At 38.1% G+C, this 12,918-nt stretch overlaps 1 protein-coding gene across 1 annotated transcript; it reads right to left on the bottom strand.

The window, feature by feature from the left end:
- Positions 1-5,418: 5,418 nt before the first annotated feature.
- Positions 5,419-10,767, bottom strand: LOC108438169 (leucine-rich repeat-containing protein 3-like). Its single transcript, XM_017715793.2, has 2 exons — positions 10,669-10,767; positions 5,419-7,445 (listed from the first exon to the last, which is right to left on the bottom strand). The coding sequence occupies exon 2, from the start codon at positions 7,060-7,062 to the stop codon at positions 6,220-6,222; it is 843 nt and encodes a 280-aa protein (XP_017571282.1). The 5' UTR covers positions 7,063-7,445; positions 10,669-10,767; the 3' UTR covers positions 5,419-6,219.
- Positions 10,768-12,918: the final 2,151 nt, after the last annotated feature.

The following is a 12,918-nucleotide window of genomic DNA, read 5'->3' as shown; positions in this document are numbered from 1 at the left end:
CTCACTTTCCATATATGGGCCGAGAACAGAGCAGTACTTTTTTCAACTTTAACAGAGTTTACATGCTATACTAACTCTGATTTAATAAAATATGTGAGCATATTTTCTGTTGATATAGGCCCTTTAATTCATAATTAAAAGTGTAGTGTGACTCTTTCTGTAATCATTTTTACACATAATAACCTCACATGTCTGAAATGGACAATTTAATTACTATGTTTTATGTATTTGTATGTAGGCCTGAGCTCCAAGCTACTGCACCCTGCCAGTCCTGGGTCATATTAAGCACAATCCACTGGGTCGTTCATTCAAAAGTCGCCTCTGAATAACTTCTGATGTTTTGTTGTGTCACCGTGCTCCAGCAGCAAGGGAAAAAAATACTAACCAGTAATATCTTAGCATCTTTACATCATATCATTTGCTTCGAATGCTCTTTTGCCTTATAATTATGGATTTACAAAAATCAATTAGTCCAAAATCTTACCTCAAAATGGTCATAAAACAATGTATCAAGCATCATGCAGCGTATTTATGACCAATCCTTAACTTTCTGCGAGGGAGCTTTTAGAGGCAGTAACTCTTCGGACGTCTGGCTCCTTTTACCACTCCTGTCATTCCCATACAGTAAGTCTTTGTTTACAATCAAACTGCTCTAAATGACTTGTTTACATCGTATCCACTTAATTATGCACAAATTTAGAAAAATCTGTGGAATTCCCCTTAAAGCTTGGAGTGAGAAATGGAAGTCTGGTCCCCCCAGCAGCTCCTGGGCATGTAAGGGGTTAGCCGCAATCGGCCCTGGAGCAAGACCAGTGCTTACACGACACTGTGAGGGTCTGCCAAAATACACAAACGTACCAATCTAGCAGATAAATGTAATCTTTAATTCAGTGTGTATTATTATTTAGGGAAGCTAATCAATCCTGTTAATTTCAGGTTAAAATTAGAAATGTAATTCAAAAATGCAGATTTTTTCCCCCTCACTTACTGAGTCAGGAGAGCAGATTAAGAAATGTCACGGTGAGCTGGAGCCACAGAAAGGACCCCCTGTGTAGCATCAAATCCAATTCCCTGTGCACAAACAAACATAAACAAAATGCTATTTATCTTGTAAGTAGGCAGCCTATTCAAGGCACCTTAGCATTCAAACAAGTGGATTCATTATGTGTCTAAAATGCATATTCCTCCAGCTGGGTTTCTGCTTCAGATGATGTGGTGAAAGAATGCATACACACACAAACACACACGTCCACACATATTTCAAGAATGGGTAGATTATGTCATTCACTCTTGAAAACAACGCAGGAACTTATAGGTTTGGGGCATTTCTGCAGACGCAGTCACCTCCCTCCACCAGTGAACATCCAGGGGAGGGACATTGAGAGAGTGGACTCTTATAAGTACCTGGGTTTTCACCTTTACTGTAGACTGGACTGGTCAGAAAACACTTTCTCGGAAAGGCCAGAGCCGACTCTACCTGCTCAGGAGAGCGAGGTGGTTTGGAGTGCAGGGAGCGCTCCTGAGGACCTAAACATAAACTGTGAATTCATCACCTTTTCCTGCGTGCTATATAACTCCATGGGAAAACAAAACTCTAACAGTGTAAAGGTTTTTAGCTTTTCTATTTATAATGTTCATATTTTTAATTCCTCACCATTTCCATGTGTAACACAAACCAGTACCTTATGTGCAACACTCCATGTGAATTTCAGCCAAAATATCCTTACAGTGTAAATATCTTATAAATATTGATTTATAATTCTTTATGTTGTTAACTTTTTGAGAAGGATAGAGTATATATATCGTTTGTATAGTAACAAGTAAACTGTAAAAACCTTGTTAAGTACTTTGTAAGTACTAAAAGTACTTTAAAGTACTTTTAAGTATTTGTTAATAATTTTTTTTCCTTTTATTTTTCTTGTGTGCCTTGCTCTCCCTTCGCTACTGGAACACTGAGAATTTCCCAATTGTGGGACTAATAAAGAATTATCTCATTTTAGCTCCCTGAAAAAGACCTGAGAACACTAACATCTGAAATTTAGGTGGGTCGGTTCATGTTTCTTTGGTTTATGTGAGGAAAAAAAAGCATTTTACCAAACAATTCTCCAAACAGCCTTGTATCTTTTGCCTCTTATTGTTTTGACTTTCTACGTTTCTAATTTCATTCCAATCTGAACATTAAATAAAAGATTTGGGTCATTTTGTTTCTGTCATGTGTTTGTATCTGTGTGAACTGAAAGCTCCTACTTCCCTGTATACAGAACTAATTATGTCCAGGCAGTAAACTCCTGCAAAACAACCAGATGTTTTAATTAATCTGTATGTATTACAGTATTAAGGTTGGACGGACATCAACACAGCCCCAGATTTAGGTCCTTTAGGTTTAGATTATATGTCAAATGGTGTGTGTTTACATTGTATAGACAGATGCACACGTGTCGGCAGGGGTCCCTAAAAAGGCACCAGATGCCGCTGAACGTGTGTTTACAGTCACTGTCTGTGTGCACTATTGCAGTGAACAGTGGTGTATATGGATCATTTCACCAAATTAATTCAAAGTTATTTTATTAAAATAAATGATTGAACATTCCATTTTTGTATAGTATATAATAATTACACCTCCAAATGTTTTGGTAGTGACAAGTTTGGCTAATTTTAAGCAGAACTCAAAAAAACATTGCTACATGACTAACAAACACAGCTTTGAACAGTTGTAGACTATATAGTCATATTTTTAATCAAAACAAAAAGACGTTTACTTAATTGCAGAAAACGTGTTTCGTAGTGACAATTCACAATTTTACGCAGTGATTTTTAGACTTTGAGACACTTTTACTTCAAAACAATGAGACTTAACTGCTCACCATGTGACCATGAGGCACAGGAATGAATTCTCAGTTCCTGCTCTAAAATGAAACTCGCTGTGTTTCTGCAGTGATATAAAAACATGTGGCAGCATTTTTGGAATAAAGTTATTTTTTTATTTAAAAATAAATTAATTTGAATTATTATCACTTTTAACACAAAATGTAAGAGTTGTTTTAACAGAATGACCAAAAACACAAATTGTGGTTAATGACATGAAGACATTAAGTTTCCTTATATTTTTGTATATGAATAATTTACTTGCCGTGTATAATTTAAGCACCTTTAATGTCAACCTGGTGAATATCACAAAAGTCCTTGTTTTCTCATGATCTTGATGATGTAATGTACTGTTGAGTATGTGAAATGTGGAGTGTTACAGACCCATAAGACTAAATGTATTCAGGTGAAGAGGCTGCGTGAATGAAGTAAAATGACCTATCAATCATTGACGACCCATGAAAAGGGATGTTTCAAGGGTGAGGTGTTAGATAGATTCACACAATAATGCAATAAATAATAACATATCAAGAAAAAGAAACATGCCACATTGGGCTGGGTCAGGTAAATATACTGGGCTGTAGATACAGCCATATGAGAAGGTTTAAACACCACCTGCCAAGTTTTATATATATATATTTCTTATTTTTAATTTCTGAAAATATGTTACACATCCTTTTACAGTGAACACACTTAAATCATAAAGTTTTATTGCACAATTTCCATTTGTCTCCTAAGTGTAATTAATTGAAGAAAAAATGATGGACAATAGAAAATGTGCTATAACGTCTGCACAAGCAAAAGTTGATGTTTTTATTTTTTTCCTGATATATTCACTTCAACAAACAAGCAGTAATTTTGTCCAGGGCACCCAAACTTTTGCATACAACTGTAGGTTTTATTGATGCCTTAAATTATTTACCAGAAACATGCACATAGGCCGCTGTGAAGGACACTTTAGCTATGTTGTACATACAGATTTGTTCATGTAAGAGCAGTGCCCTATGGCTGGACACCCAATCCACAGAATGAACGGTGGACAAAGAATCTCCAACTACAATACAATCACTGCTCTGGAATGATCTTTTTATTCAGTGAGAACACACTAATCATGTACATTACAAACGCCGAGAATGTAACATTACAAAGAGATTCAGTTTTTCAGTAATGCACTACTAATTCATTTTTAATGCATAAAATAAAAAAACATTTAAAGACATTTTCCTCATTGTTCACTGCTAAGAATCCTTGATAAATTAGTGCTTGTGGATTTCGGTAGGAAATTCCTGCTGTTGCTTTTACTGGAGCTGGCTCTCTTGCTGAATCTGGCTGAGAGAATAAATGAGGGCGACTTTGAGACTGTGCTCCTTCCACACCATACATCACAACCCAGCGCTGCTGACATAAGACACTAGGCGAGGGAAAAGGGGTCAGTGCCCTGGGAGCCTGCGACACACATAGCAATGTGCAGCTTGCAGAAAACTCCATCTCCTTTTCCACTAAACTCAACATTATGCTAGTGTAAAAAGACAACAAATATATGGCTCATTCCATCAAACTGGTTCAAAGTCAGAGCTGAAAACACGCTTCGCACTTTTAACCGACTTGGACTTTAGATTTTCAAATCCTTCTGCTGTGAGTGACTCTATAACTTAATTATGTTTACTGTATTAAAGTGACTGAACATTCCATTTCGTCACTGCCGAAACAATAACACTACTGAAACTTTACCAAATATTTCAGTCGTGACTGTTTCACTAGTGAGCCAATGTCCTAGCAAACACAGCATTGAACAGTTCTGCATGCATAACATTATAATAGTGTTTCATTAAAACACACACAAAAAAGAAATAGCAGAAAATAAGTCTTTTGGTAATGACAATTTTTAATATTACACACTGATTTTCAGACTTTGGCATACGTTTACTTCACAATAGTGAGTTTTAAATGCTCACCATGTGGGACAGGGATGCAGTCTCACTTCCTTCTCTAAACGGCAGGAATTTATTTTAAAACTAAATTCATGATAAATATAAAGAAAATAATAAAAAATGAAATTGCAAGACAAAAAAATGTACGTATTATTTTTAAAAGAGTGCCAAATTTAGGGGTTAGGGTTTGGGACAGACACCTCTCACTAGAAAGTACCCTATTAGTGGTGAATTTCATATATATTTATCTTATTATTATCTCTATTAACCTCTGTCTGAACTAGTTTGGTAGAATGAGATCCATAGAGATCGTCAAGTAAGCTTGGTCTCTGAGAAAGTATAAATGTTCAGCTTTTTCTAGCGAGACGAAGTTTAAAACCTCTCTACTGTGAGCTGTTACAATGTGATATTTCCTTTTACAGCACAACACATATACAGTACAACACATAACCAATCCAGCTGTAACTATTGACTTGTGCTGTTTTGCTGAATCTGAAGTAAAAAAAGAACCTCATGACAGCCCTTTCATCTGCTCTGGTATAAAATATAGGCACTTCAGAATTCATCAGCAACAACCAAAAATATACACCATCACATGATTATTGGAAATATTATTGGAAATATATAAACCCTGTGCTGTGTTTTTAATTCAGGTAAAAAAATGTAAATAAAGATGTAAATAAAGTTATACAGAGTGCTTTTATGTGAAACTTACCAACTCTGATGCCTTTACAATGGTGGTGATTGCAACCAGGGGCTGCTGTCTGTGCAACACAAATAGAACATTACTTTACCAGTGAACCTAAACTCGTAAAATCAAGGAGCCAGAAAGGATTCTTTGCATGATGCCAGAGAACAGTTTTTAGTTATTGTTATTCATAGTTATATTGAATGTTTCAATGGATATTTTTAGACAGTCATTTTTGTAAATGAGATTTGTTGCTGTAAAAAAACTTTTTAAAGAAACTCCATAGAATGCAAAGTTCTTTGAAGAACTCTTAAGTGGATAATTGACTTTTATTTTATGTGAAGGTTCTTTAAGCCTTTAAAAGTTTCTTCACTCTCACAGATCTCTGTTCAAATAAGACTTTTTTGGAAACCAAAAGCCATTCTTCTATATGTTATGTTGGAAATGGTACAATAGTGAAAAAAGTTTCTTTGGGGATGCCTCGCCTGTATCGAGCGGCATGTTCATAACCATTTCATGTGTGTGAGGTAGCTTTTAGAGGCATTAAACCCTTCAGACACCTGGGTCTTGTCGCCATCACTGTGATTGATTCTGGCTATAAGTTTATAGTTAACACCAAACCACTCTAAATGACCCTTTTTACACATTTTATTTGCAGGAATTTGGAGAAAAACACTGGAATTTCCCTTTATTCATGAGCCATCTGAAACGTCACTGGCCATAGAGTGTGCTGTGCTATAGCACTGTGCTGATTGTGCCCGAATCCTTGCTGTCCCTGGGGCTGTTGGGTAGGGCCTTGAGGTACTCTAGATGTCTGCGGGCATCCTCCCGGTTCTGCCTCACATAATACACCACGTAGGCTATCACCATGGTGAACCAGCCAAACATGGTGATGAACATGGCCACATCCGTGGTTTTGCGCTGAAAGCTGCAGAAGTTGACTCCAGAGTCGAGCACCTGGATGACAGGCTTGCCTGCGTACTCTTCACGCACAGCTGTCTGGCAGTTCACCTGGTTCACTGTGTCGGGATCCAGCTGGAGCTCCCTCAGCACCTCCTGGAGGGCACATTCACAGTGCCAGGGATTTCCAGCCAGGCTGATCTTAGCATGCAGCCGTGCAAAGGTCTCCCTGGGGACCCCTCGCAGCAGGTTGTTTGACAAGTCCAGGGCACGAAGGCCCTCAGAGATACCATGGAAAGCACCTTCCTCCACCACCTCAATGGCATTGTTGGAGATATCCAGCTCCTGAAGTCGACGCAAACCCTTGAAGGCTTGGCTAGGGATACGGGTAATGCGGTTAGAAGCTAGCTGAAGAGAAACCGTGTCCTCTGGAATGTTAGCCGGAATTTTCTCAAGGTCACGTGATGTGCACTGGACTGTCTTATGTCCATTCCTCTCTGTACAGTGGCAGTTCTTTGGACAAGTCAACACAGTGCTAACTGAAAAAAACAAAAGCGCAGCCCCAGTTACACCGCTCAGCAGCTTCACGCCCATTTTGCAAACATCTGCGGAACTTCTCGGGTGGTCCACTACTAAGCATTCCAGGCCACAAATACCTACCTGATAACTCAACTGCATTAATCAATGATGGTCAGAACCTGGGAGGATGATATCCACTCTTTATCTCCCAAGCCATCTTCAGTACAATTGAGTTAAGCATAATCTCTGTGCAGCGAAGGTCTTACTGTGAGCAGAGTAGACTGCCAAATAATTCTAGGGTCCAGGGATTATTTTATTCAGCTGGAGGTAAATATAGATCCAAATAGCAAAGACCCAGGGGCAAAGACGTTTTGAGGACAAACTGTTATTAACACTCATTTAGGCAATACAGGATTCCTGGATCCAGACATAGTGAGTCTAGATCTCTCAAAAATGGCAAAAAAAAAGTCTTGAGTGTGAGGTAGCTGATATCATTCCGTTTAGGTCGTATCGTGGTTTAACCCAGCTTCCTGGCTGATGAGCTGCAAAGGAATGACAGTATGAGAGATTTAAGACCAAACTCCATTTAAAGTTAACTCAAGTTAAATGAAATCTTATAGACCACGTTAGAATTTTCGCAAACATAAAGACTGGCTATACTTCTCGGTAGATAACTTGTATCCAGTTAGTATGATATTTACAGTAAATGCAAACAGAACAGATAAAACATGGACAATGGTTGTAATGTCAAATGTACCCAAGTATGTAATGGATTCTATTGAACCACATTTTAGGCAGTCGTGGGCTGGAGGTTAGGGATCCAGCCTTGTGACCGGAAGGTCGCCGGTTCGATCCCCAGAACCGACAGCACATGACTGAGGTGTCCTTGAGCAAGACACCTAACCCCCAACTGCTCCCCGGGCACCGTGGATAGGGCTGCCCACCGCTCTGGGCAAGTGTACTCACTGCCCCCTAGTGTGTGTGTGCTCACTAGTGTGTATGTGGTGTTTCACTTCACAGATGGGTTAAATGCGGAGGTGAAATTTCCCCATTGTGGGACTAATAAGGGTCACTTAATCTTAGCAAATCATTGTCTCTTTCAGATGAAGAGGAAGAGGCCAAGCACTATGAAGTGAAACTGGACAGGGAGTTGATGCATCAATTACTATTTTAAGAATCATTACTTTGTAGAGAGTTTGCAAAAAGGTGACAAGCTAGTTAAAACGCTAACGCTGTTAGCATTTATGCTAGCAGCCACAAAACAGGTGCTTTGTTCATATGACAAGCAACATTGCTAATCAGTCAAATTAGGCCCTTTGCAGGGGCACCAAATTTCACAAAAGATGATTAAATCATTAATCATGGTTTTTATAATGGTCCAGCTGTCTCTCAAGTCTGATGGAAAAGTTCTGGTGTTTCATATTTGGGTCAGTTCTTGTTTTTGCATTTGCACTGGGAAAACACCTTTAGAAAGGAAATGCTTCTACATTACCCTGCACTGAAATGTGTGCTACGCTGGCACATGTTCATATTTATATGGCCAAAAAGAAGCACACAAAGCTGTGAATGTATCGACCTGGGAAGATCAGTTTAAAGAACGCTTTCCTTTTTCCAATATTTCAGTCATTCTTGAGACTAAAACAAAATCCTGTTGTATCAATGCGGCGCTACCTGTGTCATCCACCTGGAAGCATGTTTATAGCTTTTGTGACATAACGCTGATTTGCCCCATAGCAGATACTTTCAAATCTGTATTTCAGACCTTTTCCTGAAAAAATGGCTTGTACTGTACAGATTTTTCACCTTTATGCATTGAACAAAGCCTTTTTGCCTTGGAAACAACATATCGTCTCAAGTTTAGAAGTAGGTCTTTCTTTACCAACGGCATAGAAAGATTTATATGATGTGGCTGTCCAAAAAAAATATGTATCTTCATTTTTGTCGATTTTGATTATTGTTCATCTTTTGAGGCAGCTTGTAAATCATTATGTGAATATTTATGCCAATAACTAAGTAGAGAATTATGCCATACTCAACACATTGTATTGTTGTCATGTCAGCACTCATCCGCACTCGTCGAGGTGTTCAAACCACCTTTAACTAATGATGTTCAATATGTGCTTTTAACAATAGCATGAAAAATAAAACGGTCAAATTCTTATTTAGGCAAAACGTACTTTACACCAAGGAAGACATTAAGACATTTCAGTGTACGTTAATCGGCAAAATATAAGTATTAATAAATAAAGCAACAGAGGCCATGCTTTACAGTGACTGTATTTTGTTGCTATGGCAACTTCTATGTTTTATATTCTATTTTCAAACATAGCAAATAAGTAGAAATAGTGCACTATAATTTATATATGAAGTATTTGGCATGCAACTGTGCATCAGGCATAAGTATCAAATGGAACATAAATGAAATATAACCATATCACAGTCTCTTGGCCGGAGAGTTTGATGAATAAAGTGTTTTCACAGGCGCTTTAACTGGGAGTGGTGCATTATAAAGAAACTGACTGGTTCAGATTTCTTTACGGTTCTTTATGCTACTGCATGTACCCATCCACCATGAAAGGATGTTGAAAAACATATTTTTGAAGTAGTAAAATATGAAACTCAAAGTCTCAAAACTCTCACAAAACAATGTCTCAATGCACTTATAACCCATTTCATGTAATAACTTTCGGCGAGGGAGCTTTTGGAGGTTGATGTCTGGTTCCTATCATCACCACTGTGGACAATTCTGACTTTGTAAATTTCTCTAGAACGGAGCGTTTCACACCAAACCACCCTGGGTGACTTTGTTTACATCCCAACCATTTAATTATCATGACACACAGATTCCGACATCACTGTACATCCCTAACCTTACTTTAGTAACCACACACACACACACACACACACACACACACACACACACAATTTTGCTCTTCCGGAGTACAATAAATACTTACAAAGTACAAAATATCAATTTGAAATATCAGTCCAATCCAAAAAGCTGTGAGGTGATGATATTTTTAAAGCAAATATCTGATATCTACTATGATTCCTATATTATTGTGCGCACACACATACACACACACACACACACACACACACACACACACACACACACACACACACACACGTCTCACTCTGATGTTTACGTGTTGCCTTCTGAAGTGTTGTAAAGGTGTTGCTCCCCAGCGTCCTGCCTTCTAATAAACGACACGCTCAAAGAGCCGGTTCTTCAAGGGTTCTTCAGTGAAGGCAGTGGTTCTGTTTAGAACTATGAGATTTCATGCTTAAATGCTTCTTTGCCTGATGAAACGGTTCTTCAGACTGATGGAGATGTTGTACGTGGTTCTATATAGAACCTTTTTTGGTGCTATAAAGAACCATTTTCAAAAAAAGGTTCTATATAGAACCAAAAACAATACATTTCCCATCAATATGAAGAAAAATTTCACCTGGCAATCAATTTAAGCATGAAATGGTTCTATGCAGAACTGATGGCTTCACTAAAGAGCCCTTGAAGAACCGTCTTTTTGAGGAGTGATCAGTGATGGCACGTGCTGTATTTACACACTGCCCTCAGATGAGGTCAGGTGTGCAGTAGGTGTCTACGCCTGTTTCTCTAGTCTGCCGCTGAACGGACGGAACGCTCGCTGCTCGCTTCCAGTCTTGTTCAACGGCGCTGACGTGACGTTAAGATTTTACATCAATAAATATCAGCAGCGTTGGTTTTAATAAGCTGTAAAGAGCAAAAAACGGGTTTTTTACCTCTGAGTGTTGTTTAAGTTTAGCGAATGTCTCGTGGCTGCATCTTCAGGGGAATTCAAAACTCCACAGTCCACAGCCGTCATCCCTCCTGAGCAAGCGCCCCCACGGTGTTGTCCCCTTATTCTTCTCCCCACCCGTTTTCCGACCAAACCCGCCTCCTGCGCTGCGATTGGCTAGTAGTATCAATTGGCTCGTTGTGTTTATGAACTACTAGCCAATCCAAGTAGAAGAGAGCAGACACTATTAGCCAATCATATTGCAGGACGTGGGGCACTACTAGGCATATATAACGCGGTGTCATCGCACACTTGTTGCAGGTTTAATGATCTATTGGCCAACTCTGTTCTCTCTAACTGGGGGAAGCACTTATCCGAGCAGATGCTGAACCCCTGAAAGTAGAACATTATCCAAAATAGCACCCAGGCTGGAGAGCGGCTACTGCTTTGGCTGGAGAGCGGCTACTGCTTTGGCTGGAGAGCGGCTACTGCTTTGGTTAAATGATGAGAGGTTCTAGTCCAGGTGTGCAGTCTGGGGTAATGCTGTCCAAGCTAAGAGTATTCTACACTGCTTGGCCAAGAGTAGTCAGCTGTCTTACTGACTCATTACTCTCTCTCTGATTGACTGACTGACTGACCATAGCTAAAACGCAGCATCTCACCACTTACTTACTAGTTGAAGCAAACATCTTTATTTTGTTGGTTTGGACATGCAGCTCTGGAAATCCTTTCTTATTTGGTGGGGATAGAGTAAAAGTAAAAATAGAGTCTCCTAAATCGTCCTTAGTTTGTGGTTTTAGAAAAAACAAGTTTTTAAAAACTTTCATTTTCAATCTAAAACCAGTTGACATTTTGCTGGGTTAGTTCAAGTGTCTGGTAAAATTAAAGCTGCACAATGTAAGTTTTGGGGATTTGGAGACCTCTCTGTTGGAAATGTATAATTGCATGCATTGCATGTATAGATGAACATTTTTACATTTACATTTCCAGCGTTTAGCAGACGCTCTTATCCAGAGTGACTTACCAGAAGAGCTTTGTCTGTCTAGAGAAAGTGTCTCTGCTAGTTACCAACAGGTTAGAGAGAAAGACGGTCCTGAGCTCAGAGACTGATAGAAACACAGTCACTGTAGATACAGAGAGAAAAGGAGCAGAGCTGAAGACAGAACTCTGTGCTGTACAATACACTACAATACAGTAAACTACAATACAACACAATACAGTAAACTACAATAAAACACAATACAGTAAACTACAATACACTACAATACAGTAAACTACACTACAATACAATACAGTAAACTACAATACAACACAATACAGTAAACTACAATGAAACACAATACAGTAAACTACAATACAACACAATACAATACAATACACTACAATACAATACAACACAATACAGTAAACTACGCTACACTACAATACAGTAAACTACACTACAACACAATACAGTAAACTACAATACAATACAATAGAGTAAACTACACTACAACACAATACAGTAAACTACACTACATTACAATACAGTAAACTACACTACACTACAATACAGTAAACTACACTACAATACAATACACTACAATACAATACAACACAATACAGTAAACTACACTACAATACAATACACTACAATACAATACAACACAATACAGTAGACTACACTACACTACAATACAGTAAACTACAATACAATACAATACAGTAAACTACACTATAATACAATACACTACAATACAATACAATACAACACAATACAGTAAACTACACTACACTACAATACAGTAAACTACAATACAATACAATACAGTAAACTACACTATAATACAATACACTACAATACAATACAACACAATACAGTAAACTACAATACACTACAATACAGTAAACTACACTACACTACAATACAGTAAACTACACTACAATACAATACACTACAATACAATACAACACAATACAGTAAATACACTACACTACAATACAGTAAACTACAATACAATACAATACAATAAACTACACTATAATACAATACACTACAATACAATACAACACAATACAGTAAACTACACTACACTACAATACAGTAAACTACAATACAACACAATACAGTAAACTACAATACAATACAATACACTACAATACAATACAACACAATACAGTAAACTACACTACACTACAATACAGTAAACTGCAATACAATACAACACAATACAGTAAACTACAATACAACACAATACAGTAGACTACAATACAA

The sequence above is a fragment of the Pygocentrus nattereri genome, chromosome 30, assembly GCF_015220715.1.
Source record: "Pygocentrus nattereri isolate fPygNat1 chromosome 30, fPygNat1.pri, whole genome shotgun sequence".
Classification (NCBI taxonomy): Eukaryota; Metazoa; Chordata; class Actinopteri; order Characiformes; family Serrasalmidae; genus Pygocentrus; species Pygocentrus nattereri.
Note: the sequence above shows the minus strand (reverse complement) of the source record. Positions and strands in the feature narration are given on the sequence as shown.

Excerpts from the sequence above, each read along its gene's own strand:
- LOC108438169 (XM_017715793.2), bottom strand. The coding sequence starts at position 7,062 with ATGCAGTTGAGTTATCAGGTAGGTATTTGTGGCCTGGAATGCTTAGTA.